Here is a 23,354-nt window from a genome sequence, read left to right on the forward strand (position 1 = left end):
GTAAATGCAGCACTCCTGAAATTGTTCAAGGTGCACTTACTAATGAAAGCCTACTAGAATGATGCTAGTTCAGGCCTCCTGTTCTAGCTAAGGTTATTCCACTGCTGTGCCAGCTTACACAAGAAAGAACCTGCCCCAATTTTAACTGACATTTGCTGTATTCTGGATGCTGCAGAATTGTTTTCAAACAGAACAGGCTGAGAAAACATGTTACATTTGTTCGCATAATAAAATTCCCTACACTACATTAACTTTTTTATTAGCATTGTCAATAGTTTCAATGTCTGCTTAGATCTCTTCATACTACAACATTTACAAAACCTCAAATGAATTGTTTCCAAACTAAAGAGAGGTTAGAAAAAGACTAGTGCTTCTCATGGTAACTTCTGTTCCTATGGTCATGATGGGATCATATGCAGGAATATGCATATTGAAATATGCATAGTGAACAGAAAGTGGAACAGCATGACATTCAGGCCCCAGATCTGAAAAGTTTTGCTGTAACTGTTCATAGAGCTGGGTCCCTAGGCACAGCTCCACCAAGCTTGATCACTAACAGCCCCCATCATCCAGCTTCTGCAAGTAGAAGATTTGCTGAGATGTCAGTCTGGTTGCCAGAAGGCCACCAAGCCTTCTAGCATACTGCATAGACGCTGGTCAGATAGGGCTAACAAAGGACACGGGAAACAGGATAGCTGGGAAAAGTTGGACAGAGAAAGTCCTCTGCAGTCACTTTAAGGAGGTGCTCCTTTTCTGTAACTTACTCAGAGAAATTTGGCTTATCTAGTGTTGAATTTAAAAAGTAAAAAAGACTGACCAAAACCAAAACCGCCTCTTCTTTCTAGAATCTGTATATAAAGCGGAGAAAGATATCAAAGAATGAAGGTGGTCTATGATGCATTTCTCCAATTAGACACAGTATGTGTACTAGATTTGATAGACTGATGTAATCCTACTGCTAATAGGCATACATCTCAGTGCACAGTACACTGTTTTGAGGAACCCAAACATAGGTTCAACTTCTTGTAGTGTTTAAAAAATCCCAACATACTTGCATGTTGAAGATCAAACTTCTTGCTTAGCCCATATAGATGTTTACTATAGCTGTGTAGACTAAAATATACAGAGCCCTAACTGTCAGATCTGAAAACCACGTGTTTCCACAACTGCCACACCATGGCCAATCCTGTATTGCAATCTGTAAAAACAGCTACAGCACTCAGCACTGTGGAGTTGGAGGTCTTTAAAGCACATGCTACAATCTGGCTTTGTTACATGAGAAGACACTGAAGAAAAGTTATGAAGGCAGTGCTACTCATTCAAGTTTTGAGAACCAGGAAATTGCTGGAGAAACTGAACAACTTCCACTACAAGTTTTACTTTTCTTTTTTCGCAGTTTTACCATTGGTATTTAGATTCAACTATTCCTATTTAAGAGAAGTAACAAGTGATGCAGTAATCACTACAAAGAAGACATGGGGAGAGTCTGGATCTTGCAGGACTAACACACTCCTGGGAGACAGGTATGATTATGACCGAGGACAGCCTATCAATAGCTCGAAGATCATTTCATTAGGTTGAACATGTAGGGCCCTAATAACTCTGATTAGCTGCAGGAGCTATAAGTTGACTACTTCACTGTGGAAACAGAAAAGCAAATATCTTTTATTTCAGTAATCCTTTTCCTAAATTCAGGCTTTGGATCAATTTTACCTATCACAAGAACCTTTAAACTATTTTTGAACACAAATACTTTCCTAGAACTGCCAGAATCTATCAAAGCTGGCAAGCTCAGAAGACCAAGAAACCCGATCTGGAGTTTGAATCATTTCAATAGTTACCAATTTATTTTTATAAAAAAAAAAAAAAAAAAAAAGGTAGCAATGTAGAATACAGCAATATTTTCTGGTTCCACACACGCAGGTTATGAACATTCCAAGCAATGTGTACATTTTGGAAGGAGACTAGACAAGAGAATTGACCAAAATGTTACTGAACACAGGAAGATTTTTAAAAAAGGTTAAAAATTAGATATCAATAGTGTCTTCTTAATATTGCTTTCATTACTGAAGACTGAAAAAACACTTGACTTTACAGATAGGGTTAAAAAACGGGACGGCGGGGAGGGAAAAAAGGCTGCTACAACACTGCCATACAGTCGAAAAAAATCATACTTCAATATTTGCATACTTGATAGCAGCATTCTCCCACTGAACCATGTGAAACTACAGGAAGAAAACATCAAAGCAAAAAAAAAAAATGGCAGTTATCCATCAGTATTCAAAAACCTAGAATGAAATCACTAAGTAGATGAACACTCATTGAGAATTAATCGATATCTACATTCTTAGCTGTTTCCCATTCTGCTCCAACAGAAACGCCAAGTTGAGTGTCAGCTTTGCGTATTTTATTTTTGGCTGATTTGAGTTTTTCCAGTTCATAGTTCACTGCATGCTTGGAATAGAGAGGGTCATTATAAATCCTTCTACACAATGAACTTTAAGTAGACAGCTGAAAATAAAATGTACTACTTGTAAACACACAAAAAAATACAAGCTTTTTTTGTTTCAAGTGAGCACTGGTTCCAGATAGATTATCTTCGGTATCTACCTCTTTCACCTCTGTCTCTGTCCCGGTCACAAATCCTCTCTCGCTCCCTTTCTCGATCACGGCCTCTGTCACGTTCTCTGTCTCTTCTATTATCTCTAGGACGGTCTCGTTCCCGCTCTCGGTCCCTCTCCCGAGGCCTGCTTCTCCGACCGCTGACAACTGCTTGTGTGCGGCGAAGAAAGTCGTCTACTCTCATGTCGTAGTCGTGCTGTGATGAAAGGACAGCTTTGTTTCTTTTCTTTCCCAGATTAAAATCCCCTCCCTTCCCTTACCCTTAGGATTGGTCATAACTCTTGGGAAGCCCAGTATTTTAAAAAAAAAAAAAAAAAAAAAATTACGTCCAGCATCCATAAGCACAAGTTCCTTCCTTCATCTTCTGGGCAGCACCATGTCTGTGCTTCCACTGTGCAGAAGCTGGGGTTCAAATGCCAGATACCAGCAAGAGACCTGAAAGCTAAGCAGCCTTCAAAGCCAGCTAACAGAAATTATTTAACAATCTGCCCTGTTTTTTGATGTGCCCGTAAAAAGTTACAAACCACAAACTTTTCTGCTGATAAAGTAATTTGTTGTGCATGAGCGCAAGCAATGTTACAGGCATGTCCCGAATCAAACTGGGCTTCAGCATCAAAGTTTCAGAGCTAGACAGCTGGAAGCCATTTTAAGCACACACCTCAGTTTAAGAGTACGTTCAGAGAATTTTGCACTTCTTCACCTGGGAGAGAGAGGCTTTTCAAAGATGCTGGAAGTCTCTAGTCAATCTAAATAACTGATCTTTCCAAGGAAAACTAATACAGGTCTTAAAAATGCAGTTTATCAAAGTCAACAAATCTCAGATTAGGCTACATCTGTACCCCAAATTCCTACTCTGGCCTTCAGACTTGTGCACCCCTTTGTCTCTGTGGACACTTACTACTCGTTTGTCTCTGTATCTTGCTTCATGTGGTACAGGATGATGTCCTGAGTATGGAGGGTGAGCTTGAGGTGGAGGTGCATGGTGCTGATAGTAAGGGTGGTGTGGTGGCTGCTCCATACCTGGATACGGTGGCTACAAGAAAGTTACAGGAAGTTTGTTGAGTGTTTCAAAACAAACGAATGCACACATGCTGAGTGCTGGGAATTAAGAGCAGAGGTTACTTTCATTCAGGTGGAAAACATGACATCTAAATATATCCGATCACAGCCTCCTAACTGAATGGCAGACTATTTTTCATTAAGTCGACATGCTTTACTACTCCTCTACCATTGCTTCTTTAGAAGTTTGGCCAACATCCTCCCCAAACCTCAAACACGCCTTCTTTCCATATCTGCCGCAAAGTGATACTGTACATAAAACTTCTGCTACTTAAATGTGGTGGGTTGTTTTTTTTTTAATCTATGCATACGGAATGTGAATTTTGTCCAAACCAGTGAGCTCTTACAGAAACGAGTCTTTTCAGTGCCACTCCTTATGAATATATTCCTATTTTAAATGAACTAACTCTGCAAGACAAATTATTTGACAGAAGGCTAGCAGATTTTTTTTTTTTTTTATAAACAAGACATCTCTTGGCTGTTCTCTTCCATTTCTTCAATCAGCAAGACCCTTCTTTCCCATATTACTGGAGCATCTTTGCTTGCATTGTTGTAACAAAGGAGGTAGGTGGAAGTGCTGGATTTTAGAATGACTACTTGGACAGCATGCAGAATGGGGAAGAGAGGGAGAAAAAAATGGGAGATTCGGAAGGCTCAGCTGTGTTTGAAAAACCATTTTCCTCCCAGTCTGACAACTTTGCTCACTTCCTTCAGTTAGGACAAACCAGTTATATTTCACCTGAGAAAAATGACGGGCTATAGTAGCATCTCTACATCTGGTGCTGCCTTTTGCTCATTCACAGTATACACAAGAGCCAAAAGACTCATTAGAGTTATCCAAAATCAGGACCCTCAGGGCCAGAATTACTAAATATAACCAAAATAACTGGTTATAATGATTATTTCTCTTGACATGATGGCAAAACCACAGCTGTACAAGTGAACTATCAGTTAATTTCCATGTACATAGCTGTAGATATGTGTACTCATACATATGCTCATCTGACTGGGAAAAAAGTGCATTTCAGAGGCGGCTGCAATACAGCAAGACTTATTTTGATTACGGTATGCTGAACATTCTGTTACTTTCCTGCATGCTTCACTGCCATAGCCAAAAGCAAGCCACTGTGCAAGACTAGAACACACCAGCTCATTCCATGAGCCTCTGCAGCAAGTCCACCTCTTCGATGCATTTGCTGTCTGACAGAAAGCCAATTACTATGAAAATTTAGCAGAATACAAAATTTCATCACACCCTCCTGTGTAGGCTAAAGAAGGGTTCTGCTATTTCCTTAAAGCTTTCAGTTTCTTGTAGGTTCAAACCAAGCCAGATTCCTGCTGTCATACTGCTTATTAGAATGCTGGACTATTGCCAAGAGCTAAGTAAATTACAAAATACTTGATATAAATAATTTTTCCCCTAAAAATTTTACAGTTACAGCAAAGATATATTTTAGGAAAAGGCAAGAGTTGAGTGCACATCAAATGTGCTAGGCTCCTCTAGAGGGGAACAAAAAAAAGCCATATTCTACAGAGAAAAATTGAATTCAACAAGACACAAACCATTCCTTGCCATGGTGGCGGTGGTCCCATGTTGTGGAATTCCCTCACGTAATCATTGTAGGACTAAAATGAAAGACAGTAATGTTAACATTTGTGTTGAGTGTTCTTTGGAAGCGCTGAAAGCTGAATATAAAAAGTTCCCCAAAAGTCTGCATGCACCAACTTACCCCGTTTAAAAATACATCTCGTCGAACTCCTGAAAATCGTCTGTTGGGAATAAAAATTTGTAGAACTAAATCCAATTTATCCATACAGACAAGTTACCAGGGCATAAAATGAATAACATGAACACACCTTACCTGTCTACTTCGGGATATCTGGGATCCTTTATATACCCTGTTCGAACATCAAGCAGTATTAATTCAATTTACCATCTCATGATAACAGTCTTAAAAAATATACTCATTAGAAAATGTCCTTTCATTTTGTGCCAGCTATAAAGTTGTGTCTACCTGCCATTACCCTCACTCTCAAAATAACTCTCAAAAACTTACAACTTCTTGTAGACAGTACAGAAAAATAGTATAATGCAGTAGCAAAAAAATGATACAGATATACCCATAGGAACTTGCACACACTACAAACAAATATGCAAGGGGGTATCTGTGCAAATAAAGACTTGAATTTTAGTCAAACAAATTGGGAATGCCCGCAAGTTTGAACAGTGCTGTCCCTTGGCAGTCAGCACATGGCTGTTACTACTTATTAACCATGCATTCAGCAGAATGTGTTCATCTGGACAACTCTTAAGGCTGATTTCCTAATAGGTTTTGGATACAGTGTTCCATAGAAAATTAGCAACAACCTAAAAAACATCTGGAAAAGCCCCACAGGGCAAAGAATTGTTACAGCTTCAGTAAATCTCAGGAAGTAAACTTTAAAGAGCTCAGTAAAATGGTGCAAACCACCAGGCATGCTTATGCTAATAAAATAATGCTTCCCAGCTTCATTATTTTAAAAAATTTTGTTCTGTACTCTAAACAATGGTCTTGGAAAGCCAGGGAGCAGCAACAACTCTCTTTTTGCATCAAAGAACACAGGCTTTGCAGTCAAGCTGGACAAATAAAGACAGGTTCTTAAGAAAGATTTTGAAATCTACCACTGAAATAACGGAATACGTATTTCTAATAGCAGTGCAGCAAGATTCAGCAGATTAAAAGTGACAATTTCTTAATAATTGCTTTCTGAAGAAAAAAAACCTGCAATAGTACCAGTACCAGCTGCATTACTGCTACAAACATTTCTTTCTGGAGAATAACAAAATTCCTTTCCCAAACTCATCATTAGACCCTCTTGTAAAATGCAGTGAAACTTCCCCCTCCCTTCCTCATGTCAAGCTTGTAAAAAAATTCTCTCTGAAAACATAACCAAATGTCTACCGTCATCAATAAACACAGGCTGCTAGTCAGGCAATCTCAGCTGACTCTCCCAGTTGGAAATTTCTGATAAACGTTTTAATTTGACGATTAGTGCACTGACAATTAGGTTAAACCAATTCTTGTGCCCATCAGGCATTTCAACTACTCGTACTAGCAAAGCGCTTGAGAGGATCATTCACAACAATGTACACAATTCTGAGGCTCTTAAAACAGCTCAGCCTAGATTAACTCAGCTCTCTCTCTCAAACTAGTGAAACAGTGTCACTGACTTCTGCTAGAGGTGGGTTTAACCAGCAAGCAGCACTTGGGACATTTTTTTATCCCAGTGATAAAAATATTTTACTTTTGAATTAAATGAGGATACACTAAAAGAGAAAACACTTGTGAATTGGTGCACACAAATCTTCACAGTAAGATATTAACCTGGTCTTTGGTGAAACTCAGGGGGATAGTCAATCCTTGGTTTCTTTCTGCTGTTATGAATATCATAATCTTCTGGTCGACGCCTACACAAATTAGATATCAGAGATTAAACAAAGTTGCTTGGAGCATTCGTCACAGCAGAATACCTCACAGGAATAGCTTGAGCTGCCCAGGATCTCAATTTAATAATTCTGAATGCCACCTGCTTCAAAACGTTCTACAGCTTTAAATTTGAACTCAATTAATCAGGAACAACAGTCTGATTAAATACCCTCCACTTTCTGGCTAGAGGAGCTTTGGTAGTTAAGGAAGGAACTCTACCCAACTGTACCTTCGTACCAAATAAAGGGTAACAAATTTGTCTAAAACAAACTCAGATTTAGGCTTTAACATTACACTTTCCACATTACATTTTGAAACAACCTATTGGATAACAAAAGAATTTACAGAACTAAATACAGTGAAAATAAATGGCAAAATATATCATTACAGTCAGAAGACATGGACATTGCTGTATTTGCTAGTTATGGGGTAGAGAATTCTATAAAAGCTCTATTTCCGTAACATTTATAAATAAACCTGTGCATGCTTTGTGAATTTGCTTCTTTCACTGCAGCTTTTCTAACTGGGTAGGCCAATGATATTATTTCTAACAATTTCTGTTCTAAGCAATTTACCAGCAATGCATCGGTGCCTTTTACAGAAAGTTTAAGAATGCTTAAGTTTCCTAATAATTAAAATAATCGGGGCTCCTTTCTACACAAACAGCTTTTTTACGTAAGAGATGTTATCTTTAAGAACTTCGCTCTCAGGGAGGAAGTTTGATTATAAAACAGTTACATTCCAATCGCTGTTATGTTTAATAAAGAACTGAAAACTGGCTACTAATTTTGCTCCATCAAGGTACATCAACATTAATGGGAGACTCCAATGCTAACATAACAGTGTTTCTAAACACAAAGCAGCTACAAATCCATTCCCTTCCCCCCACCCCAGCAATATAATTCCTTATGACAAGACAAGAAATTAACACTTTCTTAAATCGCTTAATTGCTGTGCAACTTGCTTGCTGAGTAACAAGCTCATGTAGCTTTTAGTTTTATAAAGAGTCATTTCTCCTCCCCCTTCCCAACTTTAGTCTTTAAAGCCCACCATACCCAGTTACTAAGCTTTTTAAAATGAAAGCAGATTCTTTACTATGAGCAAAAAGCCCAAAAACCAAAGCAGTTGCATCTACAGCAAAATCAGATCAAGGAAAATAAAAGCTGGTGTAAAGAATAAACATACCGCTTTCTTGTAGTTTTGAGAGTGCATTTACGACCGGTATAAAATATGATAGAAACAGTTCATATAGTAGTCCAACTACTGACTTTAAGCTGTAAGCCACATACATAAATGGAGGCCCTGGCAGGCTTGAGAAGGTGTGGTGGTGTTATATGTATAGTTTGCAGTCCATTGCAAAACCTTCACTTGTATATACTTTATTGCACTGGAAACCTCTTAGCTTAACTTCAAAAGCCATCTTGGTGTTCAGTCCTTTAAAGCCAAAAATAGGGGGGCGCTGCCAGGTTTCCTCCTACCTACTCGTTACAGTGTCCTTTTTTTAAGCTCAAGGAAATGGGGACTCTTGTTGGGTATCTGTACCTACCACAGGATGTTTCCACAAAGAGGAAACTTAACCAAAGGTTTCAGCCCAAACCATACATCAGTCTGTATGCAAAGTGGCTACACGGGGAAAAGGTGTTTGGCAGAAGGGCTAATATCAGTTCTTTGCAAAGACTTCTCCAATTCTGTAACAAGTTATACCCCCTTTTTTTCTGGAAAATGATGTTAAGTTCATATAGCAGTGATCAATAACCATGTCGATCCTCTAAAAATACTTTAAGTCCACAGGTACTGCCAGCATCTGGAAAGGTTGTATATACAGACACAGCAACAGCCATTCTTTTTGGTTTGTTGCCGGGTCTCCAAGGGCCACTTGATCCCTTTTGGAAAGAACCTACTGTTTTCAGAAGCTCAGCAAGATGTGTGAATTCAGTGGTTACATGTTAGAGAATATTTGGCAATGGGGTTAACACATCACGGTGACACAATTTGAAACAGTCCCAATAATGCTCCTCTTGAATATCAAAATAACTTAAATATTTTATCCTCAAAATGAGGCGGCATCTTCTGCAAAATTCTAAGTGATCCTTATAAAAGTCCCATATTTGATAAGGTTTATCCAGAGACACACCTGAAAGAAAAGGCTTTTACAAGATATTAACACATTTTTGGCATATAAATATTTCCTTCTCTCCATCTAGCCTGTTCATAATCAAGCCAAGCTTACCTACAGCTAGCATTACACGTTGCGTTATCTCAATAAATGATCTAGTCTAAACTAGACAGCACTTTAAGAGCTTTTTTTCTGCAAAAGCAAAGATCCCCATTTTCCTCTTGAAAAATGACAGACCGGGGAACCATGTGAAATCCTCAATGAAGCCACAAACTTGTCCATGCAGCTTGATTTGAGGATTTTCTCTCTTCTTTATCGCAGGGAAAGCTTTGACGAATCATATTCCTCCATCACGTTATTCTGATACATGTGCCTATTATCAGTCCAAAGAACGTTTCTAACCTTCCCACGTCCCGAACGGGGTCTCGACGGGATGGGCGTCCTCTTGATCGGGGTTGTGAGTGCATTCTTCTCTTGTGCCTCATTTTATGAATGACTTGATACAAGTCAATACTTTCATCAGGAGGGAAGAGAAGACAAAGTTGGGTTCCACATTCCGGCTCAATTTCCTAGAATTAGTTAGAAGTTCAGTAGTGGTTTATAAACTGAAAAAAAGAAACTCTCTCCAAATATACTGACAACATACATTAAAAAAAAAAAAGACACCTCAAAGAGATTTCAGTATAACTAGAGACAGAGCAAAATTCACTTACATTACCTTTCACTCTTTAGGCACTACTTAGAATTTTCATAAACTAGTCCAACACTTGGGGCAACCATATCTTCCCATGAGACATACAGGCCACATCACTGTTTTGCTACAAAATCAGAGGACTGTTTTTCATCACAAAGAAAATGATCACCTATTACAGAGAAAGAAGTGACACACGTAGGAAAAAAATCCATCCCAGCTTCACATATAAAGCCATGGTCTGACGAATTTGACTATTACCACTCAAAAGTGAGGTCTTCAGTGTATGATAGACAGGTCCATGAAAATACCAGCTTGACAGCAGTCAAAACAAGCAAATCGTGTGTTCAGGATTATTAGGAAAGGAACACAGAATGAGAAAGTCATTATACCACATTGGAAGTCCATGTTCCACCCACACCTTAAATACTGGCTGGAGTTCTGACCCCTTCATCTCAAAAAATAGGGGGACAGTAGAAATGGAAAAGCTTCAAAGCAAGGCACCAAGGATAACTGAATGAGCGCAGCAATTCCTACGTGCAATGACTGAGCAGGTCAGGTCTCTCCAGCCTAGAATAAAAAGAGGAGTATGTGGGGTACGAGGGACAAAACAGATAGAATGGGACCGTCTGACACCACGGGTTGTTTGGAAGACAGAGGGACAGAGATCAACTTGTTGACTCCCTCTTCTGGTACAAGAACTCGGGGCCATCAAATGAAGCTAAGCAGGAGCCAGGTGCAAAACAATCCAAAAAAATGCTTCTTCAACCTGGTGACTAGCAGGCCTGTGGAACGCCTTCCCAAAGGGTGTCGTAAATGCAAGAAGCTCAGTGTACACGTCCTCAGAAGAGAGATCCATTCAGGGTTACACAAAATGTAAATGGATAAATGACAACCACTTCAGGAAATAACCCGAGTTGAAAAGCAAGGAGAGCAAGCATCAGACAATGCTTGCCCAGTACCTAACAGTACAGCAATTTTATCAAAAAAGATGAAACCCACATCCAGACTGCAACTCTATAGTGAAGTGGACAAAACATTAAAAGATTTATTTCCTTGACCATTTAACAGAAACAATGTTAACTGAAATCTTTTTTGTAAGTTCACACTAAATTAAAAACAAGACCGAAAATACTGTTTTACTTGCGCTACCCAACAAAGTGAACGTGTCTATGGGAAAATAACGCACAGTCTACATTTTCCATACAGTATGGGGATTATGCAACTCCCATCTTGCCCAAGAAAGCAGAACTCATTATTTTAGTCAAAGCTGGGTGACTTGATGACAGCAGCCACACACCTGCATATGTCTGACAAGATCAAGAGCCACCCCAGTTAAAATTTACTTAGCATATACTTTATAATGGTAAAGTCTATGCCCTAAGCAATACAGCATATAAAAAAAATGCAACGCAGAACACAGCTGGAAACACCAGAACTTGTCCTTAAAAACTGATGCTATATAGGTTTGCACACAGTACAATGCAAGGCATGTTACATTTCAAATCCAAAATATCACAGAGTTTTGAAGCATCAAACACTGTTTTATCACGAAGATGACAACAGAATTGGCACCGTATTGTTTTCTGTTTCCTTCTTCTGCAACAACATTAGAAATAAGCCGAGTGCCTTTGTCACAGTACTCTACTGCAAGTAACAACTGATCTAAAATGATGCCAAATCTTCTGTACATACAAAGCTGAAAGCAAGCACTAGAAGATGTGTGTTAGAGGAAAAAAAATAAATTAACAAACCTGTCCATCGCGTCCAATCTTTACTGGCTTATGTTCGTTCCAAGGATTGGTCAGGTGAGCAGACTTAGTGAACGGCAATTCACGCCTAAATGTGCAAGTGGCATCATTTACAGTTTTGCCTCCGTTTTTTGTAAAGAAAATTTAAAAATGCATACTGCAGGACATTACACACAAAATAATCCTGTTACCCTTTGCACTGTCAGGTCTCTGAATGAATGTATTAGTACATATTAAGTATTAGTAACCGAAGATTTCACTTTGACTTAGTCCAATATTAACTAATATAGTCCATACCATGACAGCCTATCTTAAAGACATTTTTTTTTGGTCTTTGTACAATATCGAGATTGTGCTTGCTCATTATCTCACCACCTGAATATGATGACCTGTCTCCACGTGAGGTGGTAGCTCACGGTATCTACTAAAATAAATCCCCAAGCATCTGACCTAACTATGAAGCTAGAACCGCTTTGAGCTGGAGGTGGAAGACAGTAACTTCCAGAGGACCTCTCCGACCTAGATTTTTCCCTAATTCAAAGTCTCACCTTCCCTGTATTTAGTCTTTCTGGCAGCCCAAAGTGCTTGTACAACCATGCAATGTATCTCACAGGACTGATATAGCTCTTTTTCTTAAGAGAGGTTTAAAACCTTTTCTGCAAGACATACTCAGTTAAATCAATGAACATACTGCTCACAATCTATACAATCTATTATGCAAAATATCTGTACTAATTCATATGTTATTTTAGAGCAGTAGCATTTTCTTTGTTCAGTCAGATGCCCAGATGTCAGATGAAGACAGATCTGTCCTTACAGGATTTTCTTCCTTTTATCCACAGCTGTCTATTCAAGTGAGAAGTTGTTTTTATTCAAAGATTTCAGAATAGTTTTCTGGTTTCAGTGCAAGAGATCAGTGAAGGAACACAATCAAGTGTTAATTGTCTACATAAAAAATAAAAATATATTTTCTATAGTGCATGTCAGGTACAGACCTGAGTCCCAAGCTCAGTAACATGGAGGCATGGATTTGGGGAAATTGGAGGACAGATCTCTGGTTGAATCGAGTTTTCAAAAGGATGCTGTCAGAACTCGAGTAATACACACAAATGGTATTACGATGCCTCGTTACTAAACAGCAACATAAATGAACAATTGTTTACCTGCAAATCCAGTCAATTTTAAAGACACCTCCCAACATTTTTGCATTCATTCCTGCAGGCAGCACCCAGTGTATCGGTGATCCTCCATGATGGGACTCTGAAGACAATCTCGCAAATCCTAGAGGATTTCACATGAATTGTAACAAAGACACAACAGAAAAGCTATTGCACATAAAACTCACTTTCACTTACCTTAATAGCTCACTTTCCCTTACCTTGGAATTTGCCACTCTCTCTTACAGAAAATATCAAAATAACACTCCTCGCTGATCTAAACGCAGCATTAAGCTTCTTTTCATTCACTGGAAGTGTCGACCATACTCCCTAAAACAAAACAACCCCCACCCCACCACCAAAATATAAGAGTTCATCTCAAGTGATTTAGCTAACAAAAGTATATCGTGCAGATGAGGAAAACAAGACCAAACTAGTGTTCTGGGATAGAAGATAATGGAAAGAGAAAGGTATTGCTAAATTCAGTTCCTTCAGAAAATATTTTTAGCCTGCCCCATGATAAAACTTTTAAAACATTGGCTTTTCAATCTTTTTTTGAACACCGCAGATGCATTTAGACCATCTATAAGGTTTCATTTGTAATTATAATGATGGACAGATATATGAAAACCTTTGCCTTTAGTATTTTTAATGTATGTTTTAAGTGACTTTGGGAGTTCATGTATTATGTAATACACAAATTATGAAAAAACAGCAGCATCTACTGAAAGGTGGGCAGGTAGTCTTCAGTAACCTTCTTAGTATGACAGATGTGTTGACGACAGCTTGCAGACTTTAAAACTCTTTTAGAGAAAGGCCAGAAACATGAAAGACACCAGACCAACATTTTAAATTGGCAAGACAAGTCAAAACAGTTTGTTCAGCCTCCCACATCCCCACCTAGTAATTCCCACCTTTTCCCTTTCACCAGCCATTGTGTAGCCATGCACAATAAAACCCAATCTGTTTTAAGGGACCAAATGAGCTGAGCTATAGAATACCAGTTTGCTGTATTACTTTTCAGCAAGTTCAGCTCCTCAGAACATCCTCTGGGCAAACTCAGAGGAGAAGCTTATGCTGGTTTAATATGTTCAAACTTCAACCTCAGGATATGATCTAGGATCTACCAAAGAAAATGTTCCTCCCCTTCCTTTTTTACTGAAGATAAGTTCTCATGTCCTACTCTGTGCTCAGATTATTGCTTGTCTCACTCCGACAATTCATTAGAGTTATCAGAGAACTATTTGGGTTTTTTACTAGCTTTCAGTCAGATGTATATTGCTTCAGGCTGCTTGTGAAGCCTTGCTGTGAACTAGAACAACTTACTGCATTGGCACCACAAAAGCCAGTTTCATCATGGAAATGCAGTGGGGCAAAGCACGGATGCCTATACACTGAGAGACAAAGCATCTGCTCCAAGAAGTTTAGGAACAAGGATACTGTTGCAGCCCCAAGTGTGGACAGGGCACAGAAAGGATATATTCCTCTAAAGAGCTAAAGCAAACACCAGTCAGAATGGTGTTCACTGCACGGATCAAACCCAAAGCTGGTGGGGGGAGCCAAACCTGTCCAGGAATTTTAAGATTCATTGAATCGTTTTAATGCTATTCTATTTTAGAAAATCTTCATTAACAGAATCACCTACTCTATGTATACTGTGTAACAGCAAATCAGCTATTTTCTCTGCAAGCTGTTCCAAATAACACATGCAAATACAAAACCACCAGAGTGGCCCAGTGCCATTCCTCAGCAGCTGAAGTCCAGTGCAGTGGAATCCCTCCCAAAGAACTCCCTTACACTAGCACTGCCAGGCATACATTCCTGCAATAAGGCTTCAGATCCCTGAATCAACTGAAAAAAATTACTTTTATAGCATTAGATGAAAGCCCAAACAACCTTCTGAACCTCCTCACACTACAGCGATATGAACACAGGTGCTGATGAAAGGGAGAAAATACCATCACAGCATTCCCAACGGAGGCTGGTTTAGGACGTTATCAAACAGACCTTAACCCCTTTTTAACCCTACTCTTATCAAGACAAATGACTAGAAACTTTTCTAGGTTACAGCAGAAGCAGAATAGCTACCCTTGAAGAACCAAGGAGCAGTAGCTTTCATCCTTGCCTCTACCAGGATCTGAGTGATCGAGAAAAGAATGCATCTATCTATATGCTTTTCTATAGAAAGGTGGGCATGTTTGAAAATAGACAAAATGATCAGTTTGAAGAAAATTCAACATACCTTTGCTTTAGCAAGTGATACGTTTTCATGGTTATTACTCTTGATGAGAAAGAATCTTGCATCTTGGAGAATGTATTTAAGTTTACTTGTTTGGTCTGAAAAAACAAAGTGTCAAATAAGCTGAACTGTAAATATTTACAGTTGTCAAAAATGTTGCTCTGAGTGTAGATAGTTGTTTGTTTCCTTCAAAATACACTGTATCCCACCCAGTTCCTACCTATGTATTATCACAGTCAACCACCCAGCTTGAAACTTGAAGTCTAAGCTGTAGAGCACAAAATGCCAGGGAAAACCAAATTAAAACTAAAACTTAAGATATTCAGGGAAAGAAAAAATAAAATAAAATCAGCATGATTTAGTGATGTTCCGATATACAGGACTTATTCTTGCTTAAGAATCTTTGGGTAAATACTGGGAAACATTCATAACAGCACGAGTTGTCCAATAGAGAACGTTGAAACGTTCCTCTTTCCAGATGTAAGCACTTCAGTTTTTGCTTTGCCGCCTCTGCAAGGAGCAAAGTGACTGAACTTTTTGCATATCGCTCTCAACACATGCAAAAATAGCTCAAGATTCACTTGTTATGCTCAGAACAATTACGCGCTCAAACTGATTTATATCGGAACATTACTAGTTACAGGTAATTTAATGAACAGAGACAATGGCTTGCTATGGGGCATGCATTAAAAATTCAAATTTAAATGATACCTTTTTGGACAGCACGAACGGAAGATGATAATTTCTCATGCTTCTTTTCTGAACCTGTGTTTAGCCAAAGTACATTTGTTCAGATTGAGCCTTAATAGAGATAATATACAATTTCTACAGCCTTGTCACATACAATTTTCATTCATGACAAATTATGCTTTCTGGCGCGCACCCACACACACAAAAAATACTATTCAATGTGCACGAGTGTTTTGTTTTGGTTTTTTTTGGTTTTGTTTTTGGGTTGTTTGGTTTGGGTTTGCTTTTTTAAAATAGTATTTGAACAATTTCCTACTCAGAAAACTAGTCACTGAATCATCATCTTCCAAGTTTAAAAAAAAAGTGAAAATTCCACTTAAGCAACAGAATAGCATTAAAGTAACAAGAAAGCCTACTTCCCCCCAAAGGTATCCACACACAACATGCCAGAAGTCAATACCAAATTATACAAAGCTACATACCCCATAAAACTCTACAGCCTGTTACATTTATTTTAGATTACACATTAAGATTTGATGCAAGTCAGGATGACAAGCAATAAAAGGAAAGAATACCTGCATACGATTCTGATGCAGAACTTCCACTTCTGTCAAAAACAATCGGAGAGATACCTCTAGCTCTCTTCCTCTCCTTCTTTTTCTCATCTAAAAAAAAACCCATAACAAATAAAAGCAGTATTTTAAACATGAAGTGGCAGGCAAAATTGAGATAAAAAGTACTGAGACAGGAAAATAACATCTGTAATAGTGAAGTTAGCATTTGGTTGCACGTGAAAATTTTGGTTGCTGCCCCAAAACTATCACGCACAAAAGAAGCAAATGCTAATTACTCAAGCTTTTCATTCACAAAAGGCAGGCAAAGGCCACAAACCTAGTAATTCTGTGCAAAGTTTAGAGACAGAATTTATCTCCTAGGTGTTTTAGTAAAGGTGGTTTAGCTCTTCTCTCCACCCTTCAGCCAAATTTGCAACACAGAGCACAAACTGTGCTGTGATAGTGATATGGGCTCATTCGCTCAGAGCTCAGCAAAATGGGAAGAAGTATGAAAACAAAACACTGTGGCACACAGGCAATTATTTCCACTCTGAAAAGTGTTACGTTATACTAAGGAGCTTTTTAGAACAGTTATTACAGCTTCATTTGTCTTTAGGTTACACTTTTCTGTTCTCTAATTCCAAACAGCAGAGCTGAGCCAAAAAAGGCATTATGTTAAGCAGGATGACCACCTATGGAGACTTCAGTCAAGGAAGATACACGAGAGGAACCTTAACAGGATTGCAAGATGCTTTCTTAAAAAAAAAAAACAAAAAAACAACACACCCACAAAAAACCAGCCAAAACCAAAAGTATTTATGTCATTAACACTTCACATCTGTAAGTTAGGACCAGTTATAATATACAACTGTGAAGCATTTGTTTCTAGTTTCTGCTTAAAACATTTATCTCTTTCTAAGTTTGCCCTAACAGCTAATCATTTCAAATTAGGTTTAGACTTCCTATGCTAAAGGCAGCCACTATTTAAGATTTAACTATCCTTCCCTGCTTTTACTACACCAGTCTACCTGGTCACTCATGTAGATGAATACACCAACTTAAAATGAATCGTATGGAAAACTAAGCCATTAGATACCTAAGAAAATACTAATTCTAATGTTTCAAAGCACTGAACGGCAAGGCCAAAGCAATCAACAACAGCATGGTAATCCTGATATCCATAAGTTTTGGTGTAAGGAAATACCACTTTCCAGTACACTTTTTCCTTGCCTGTTGTATTTCATAATTAACATCTTACTGACTTGTGCTACTAAGGCTTACTTTTGACATAGTTGGGAAGTGGTTATTTTTAAAAGCAGCCTAACTTTCGATGGCAAGGTATTTCAGATTAGCATGATAGATGTTACCTACCTGATGCATCTGAACCAGTCCCAGATCTGACTGACCCATCTGTGAAAGAGGCAGATTCAGAATCAGAATCGCTGGCTTCACTTCGTGTGTCATAGTCATTTCCTTCCTTCTGATCTCTCTCATCCTGTTCATACTCTTCTTCATCCTCCTCCCCATCTTCTTCCACCTCTTCGTCCTCCTCCCCTTCATCATCTTCCTCTTCTTCCATTCCTTCCTCCTCGTTTTCTGTATTGCCTTGTTCAGAGGAACCGCTACTGCCAGTCTCGTGATCTGAACAATATTCCTCAGAGTTCACCTCTTCTTTAGAAGAATGGCTGGATCTGCTTGGTCTTCTATCCACATCATGCCTGATTCTCTGATGTTTAAAGAAAAAGTGAATCAGCAGTCATATAACATTGTCAGGATGCACACACAGTCCTAAGAGAACGTGCCTTATAAAGGTCTCATGTAATTGCTTAATTTATAAGGCAGCAAGAATATTTAATACCTCTGAACCATCTGGTGTAGAAGACTTTGCCCTTCTGTCAATATCCCTCTTCCTCATGCAAGTTTTTTCTGGTTGTCCTTTATAAGGTTCCCTGGAACTGCTCGACATGCGCATCTTTCGATCACCATCTGGGCGCTTGTTTCTATCAGACCTCTGATACTCCTCATTCTTGTATTCTGACACTGGTTTTCCTTTCGTACTCACTATTCTCTTGTTATTGCTAACTGATGAACTAGGAGGCTTTGGCATCATCTGCCTCGATGAATGCACAGAAGGTTTCTGTCTCTTGCTTTCAGCGTTTTCCATCCTGTCTGTTTTTCTTTTTGATCCTTAAATAGAAAGAGATATCAAGTTCAATGTTATTTTGTATATCAAACCAAAAACTGTGCAGAGGCATCTACTTTCTCTTCTTTCGATAATTCCCCTGTTGCAGTCATAGGTAGCATCTTCCAGTTGTAGGCTTTGCAACAACACTCAAAACTGCTTGTTAGAAACAGCTCATGTTCTAAAACATATATTTTACTTTAAAAGAGCAATCCTTTAGGCTTTGGCAGGTGTTTTCTAAATTTTATATATGGGAATGCTAAATTAAATGCTTATGGGATTGGCCAAATCAAGAACTGAGCTGGAATCAGACTTTGGGACCCCCTTGCTCCATTTCCATTTCACTTCATCGAACCAAAAAGGAGAGTCATTTTCGAACAGCAAATGAATTCACAACAAGCCAGACTCAGCAACTGCTTTTGAGACAAAAGGAAACCTAGTTAACTGTGGTCAGGTGAAAAAGCAGATGTCTGTGAAATAATGACTTTTGGAACTCTTTCACTCTTTGAATCAGGTTATAAGAATCACTACTTCAAAGACTTCAACCCTAATAAGAAAGATGGGTTTTACCATTTGCGTTCCTGCAGGATATCCACTACCAAAGTCACCTACCCTTTTTCTCACTTTTATCTTGCTCGCTGTCGGGGTTATACAACTCATCATCTTGGTCAGGAGCATCAGTCAAAATGTCATCCAGAACGTTCAGTTCACCATCTGAAAACAAAAAAAAAAAGTTAAAAACAACTATAAAAAGTCTGGATACATAAACTATGGTAGTACTAGTATTTAGAAGCCCAAATATTTCCTTTAAGGTTACAGATCTGCCACAAGGCAAAAACTAATGTCTTCTGGATTTATTTCCACAATTTCAGGTGGAAGGATCAAGCAAAGCCAATAAAAGAATGCATCACAGGATGCATTCAGGCCTCTGAATAAGGTCCAGGTTGGCTCCTCATATCACACAAGCTTTGCAGAAAAGCTGACCTACAAATGAAAGCTTAACAAAAAAGCCTGTACAAAATTTGAGAAAAGGAGAGTGGGAGATAGTCTAAGTGCCATAAGCAAAGAGGAGGGACCTCTCTCCTCAAAATCCTGAAGAACTTGCACCTTAAATTATCTCCCCTCCTGTCCTGCTGTTTTTGTTGCCGTTGCTGTGTTAGGAGGGTGAATTTTGTGGTTCACCTACAAGTAGAAAAAACGCAACAGGACAAGTTAACAACAGGAACATAAGCTAGGTGACTCCACTGAAAAAGGGTAAAGTAGGACTGATTTTCTGCATAATTAATTCTGAGCTGCTCTGAAAAAAACTGCTACAACTAATTCACCTTGATCAAAAGGGCAAAAGTTTAAGAAAATTCATGCTAGAAGCAGTAAATGACCACACTTGGTCACACAAATTTTAAAATTTGTCACTGTTACCGACTCTGTTTCACTTTGCTTGAAACCGAAGGGGATGTATGGTGATTCTGGCAGAAGAAGGATTCACCAGCTTTAAGACAACAGATCTATATTCCAAGCACTTTAAAAGTAAGAGTGAACTAAGCCTAAGCATGCAGAGGGAAAAAGAATAGAAAAGGTATTAATTTTGGAATCTCATATTTATTTTCCTAAACAATGGAATTCTTAGCTCTTTCCACTTTATATTACTATGATTGATTCTATTTTCTGTGTTCAGGAAAAAGAAAGCAGAGCAAACTGCAAGGATTCAACTAATTGGCAGTGTCTGTAGAAGATGCATTGTACAATGTTATAAAGCAGCAGGTAAGGACTCCTGTACTGGATGAAATCGGGGTAAGGCAGCAAACGAAGTCCTCCAGAGTTTGGCAACTTGTCCATCTCAAAATCTTGAGCTGCGCCACAAAAGAAGTTTTACAGCTTGATATTAAAAAGAGACATAATCCACACCAGAAAAAAAGTTAGTATTATTACTATATACTACTCCTTCTGAAGTCAGCATGTGTGCTAGCTTTCCTGCTGGCATTTCTCCACATTTTCTGTAGTAGGGGAATGCAGAAGTGGCCCCTGAACTCCACAATTGCTGTGGCTGATGCAAAGGAAGCAGTGCAGAGATCAAGCCTTTCCCTGGCAGTTTACAGTTAGAGGGCATTTAAATATAACACAAAGCTGCATCGTAATTCTCTCAGGAAGAGCCCTTCAAGTTTGTAGATACCTATATATCCACAGCAATATTCTTGCTGTTACTGATGAGATATGTAAGACTCGGATTCATGGCCGTGCAATTGCTAAACATGGGCTGCAATTTCCTGGCTTGCATTCTGCTTCCCCACAGAAGAGTAAGCAAGTTCAGAGCACCAGATTTTTTTACAGGAGACTAATGAAGAAGAGGTGCACTAGGATTAGAATATAAAACATATCACCCATCTCAGATCGCACATCTTGAACCTTAGCTTTGTTTCTGTTTTGGTGAGGCAACAGCATTCTTGAGTAAACTACATTTAACCTAGCTACTGCAGTAGCATTTAGAGGTGCTAAGAGACTCATGTATCAGTTGGTTCAAAAAGAAATGAGAAGATAAGGAAAATTTAATGGAATAAGCAAGTCTGACACATACCCTCTGATAAATCCCTTCCAGGTTAGGTGGGCCTGATTTATAGTTGGAACCTTAAATACGCAAAAGACAGGAGCTGGATGAGTTCTCCCCAACCCCCTTATGTAGATACATCTATCCGATTTATTTAAAAATGAATTTCCAAATTTATTTAGCAGTCTGGTGATGCAAAAAGGGCAATCTGAACACACAGTTCCTGTCTCTCACTTGCATCAGGTATACTGCTCAACTGACTTCCACAAGATGATTCCACTCACTGAACTGTCACTGTTAGTGTTCAACCTAATGAGCTAAATTATCTCAGGCAGATCAAGATAAGCATCATGAAAAGCACAAAAAAAAGAAACAGAAAAATGGTAGAGGACAGATTTCTTACAGTTCATCACTGCTGAAGGGGGAAGGTCCAAATGAGTCCTTTTCATTACAGACACTCCCAACTGGGCTCTCCTGCAACTCATCTTTTGTTGACTCTTGGGTGTGTTGGATCCTTCCATGAACAAATTTAACTCACCTGAAACAGCAGGAAAGTAACCTGGGGAGGCTGTTTTTCCTCTGCTGGCCATGAGTGTAAGATCTATTCAAGGAAGGGTCCAAGAAAAAATCTGATTTGGCAAACAGAGGAGAGAAAACCAGGCGATTTCAAACTAAAAGGGTATGCAAGATTTAGTTCCACTTTTTTAAAGCAGTGAAAACAGCATTTCTCTTCCAAAAGGAGCATAAAAATAATATTGCATTTACAGTAGAAATAAGTTCACTTACAAACAAATGTGCATTAACACCCACTATTCAGTTAGAATCATCCCTTTCATAGGAGAGAAAATTAAAAGCAAATTAAAATATGAAACATAAAAACATTCCTTGTCCACTACTCATAACTTGACCACTGTCAGTGATTAAAAAACAAAGAACAAAAACCCCAAAGAATAAAAAAATTCAAGCTCATCTGGATAAATGATTATATCAGTAGAAATTTATAGATGACAATAGTAAACATTTCAATTTCACTGCTCATCCACGGTGGCAGCTCACATCTATTTCAACACAACCTGCTCTTATCCTATCCCACCAGTCTTACAATAATACTGTTAAGAATCAAGCACCAGAAATAATTTTACTTATCAGTTCTAATAAAATCTAGCAGGAATTTTCCATGTGATGTAATTTCACAATAAATGTGAGAGACAGCAAACTTTCACCACTCTGACAAAAGACATTTTATGGACATCTATCCTGCAAAAAACTTTACATGAAATGTATTCCATAGAAATCCAAAATAATGTAAACCAAACCGCAACACCACAGTGATCCTTTACCTTTTTTATAACACTGCTATTATCTGCACTAACCACCAAACAGCAATCTTCTACATCTAAACTTTGTTTTTACTTCTTAAACAGACTATTTTGTGAGGACTGACTCATATAACCTCATAGACCACATGCGGATCACTTCAGCTTCCGCTTCAGTGACAGGCAGTTATAAGAGTTGCGAATATACATTACCCGGGAAACGTTCAATTTCTTTAATTCAAACTTCATTACCCACAGTGCCCAGAATGCATAACTGACTGCAAAAAGTCGAGCGAAAATCACCAAAATAATATTCCAACGTCAGCTTCTGCTTGCTAAAGTAACTACGTCCCTCGGCAGAAAATCCTGCAAAAAATATGGCTAGGGATCCAAGCAGAAAAAAAGAAAAGTAGAAACTTTCTGCGAGAAGATAACCAGCAGTAACTCGCTACCAATAATATTAAAGTTAAGACCCACGAACTTACTCCTATTCCCGCTGCTCAAGTCACCTTGCCCTGAGCCCACTGCCGCCGGGGCACCACGCTACGGCACGATGGCCCCATCACCTCCAGCACCGCAGGGCACAACAGGGAGCGTCTCCCCACACGCCACATCTAAAGACTATGAAAATCGTCCTCGAAGAGGGCCCCGCTGCTCCTCCGCTCTCCTCACGGACGTCTCCCAGAGTGAAGGCCCAGCACCAGCAACTAAGCAGGCCCCGGGGAGGGGGGATGGCTCGGGCGGGGGGGTTCCCCCTCCGCCCGAGCCATCCCCCCTCCCCGGGGCCTAGCCATTGCCCCCACCGCTTCCACCGGGTACCTTTTTCCTCCCGGCTATCAGCCGCCATCCCGCCGCCGCCGCGACGCGTCGAGCGCCTAAGATGGAGGCTCCCTCTTCCTGCACGTAACGATTCCCTCTTCCCAGAATGCACCGCTTTGTTTACGCTCCGCGCGTCACAGGACGCCGCG

At 39.1% G+C, this 23,354-nt stretch overlaps 1 protein-coding gene across 13 annotated transcripts; it reads right to left on the bottom strand.

Annotated features, from left to right (window-relative positions):
• Positions 1-1,825: 1,825 nt before the first annotated feature.
• Positions 1,826-23,354, bottom strand: YTHDC1 (YTH N6-methyladenosine RNA binding protein C1). Of its 13 annotated transcripts, none has more exons than XM_075149798.1 (18): positions 23,206-23,327; positions 21,474-21,608; positions 19,141-19,242; positions 18,205-18,533; positions 17,718-18,072; positions 16,368-16,457; positions 15,814-15,867; positions 15,106-15,200; positions 13,085-13,193; positions 12,870-12,987; positions 11,710-11,794; positions 9,667-9,833; positions 7,047-7,129; positions 5,544-5,580; positions 5,412-5,451; positions 5,245-5,307; positions 3,521-3,655; positions 1,826-2,818 (listed from the first exon to the last, which is right to left on the bottom strand). In XM_075149798.1, the coding sequence occupies exons 1-18, from the start codon at positions 23,231-23,233 to the stop codon at positions 2,594-2,596; spliced, it is 2,250 nt and encodes a 749-aa protein (XP_075005899.1). In that variant the 5' UTR covers positions 23,234-23,327; the 3' UTR covers positions 1,826-2,593. The 13 variants fall into 13 exon arrangements, 11 of the variants coding, with proteins under 11 accessions (XP_075005899.1, XP_075005902.1, XP_075005895.1 ...); XM_075149801.1 differs by lacking the exon at positions 21,474-21,608 and adding an exon at positions 21,609-21,671; XM_075149794.1 differs by having other exon boundaries at positions 21,474-21,671.

Source organism: Calonectris borealis, chromosome 4 (assembly GCF_964195595.1).
Source record: "Calonectris borealis chromosome 4, bCalBor7.hap1.2, whole genome shotgun sequence".
In the NCBI taxonomy this organism is placed as follows: domain Eukaryota; kingdom Metazoa; phylum Chordata; class Aves; order Procellariiformes; family Procellariidae; genus Calonectris; species Calonectris borealis.

What these genes read in the sequence shown, in the direction of transcription:
- YTHDC1 (XM_075149794.1), bottom strand. Translation starts at nt 23,233, where the DNA reads ATGGCGGCTGATAGCCGGGAGGAAAAAG. An exon ending in CCCGTTCGGGACGTGGGAAG is followed by an intron (nt 7,130 to 9,666) that starts GTTAGAAACGTT and finishes TAATTTGTGTAG; the next exon opens with GCGTCGACCAGAAGATTATG. An exon ending in TGAGTTTCACCAAAGACCAG is followed by an intron (nt 5,581 to 7,046) that starts GTTAATATCTTA and finishes ATGTTCGAACAG; the next exon opens with GGTATATAAAGGATCCCAGA.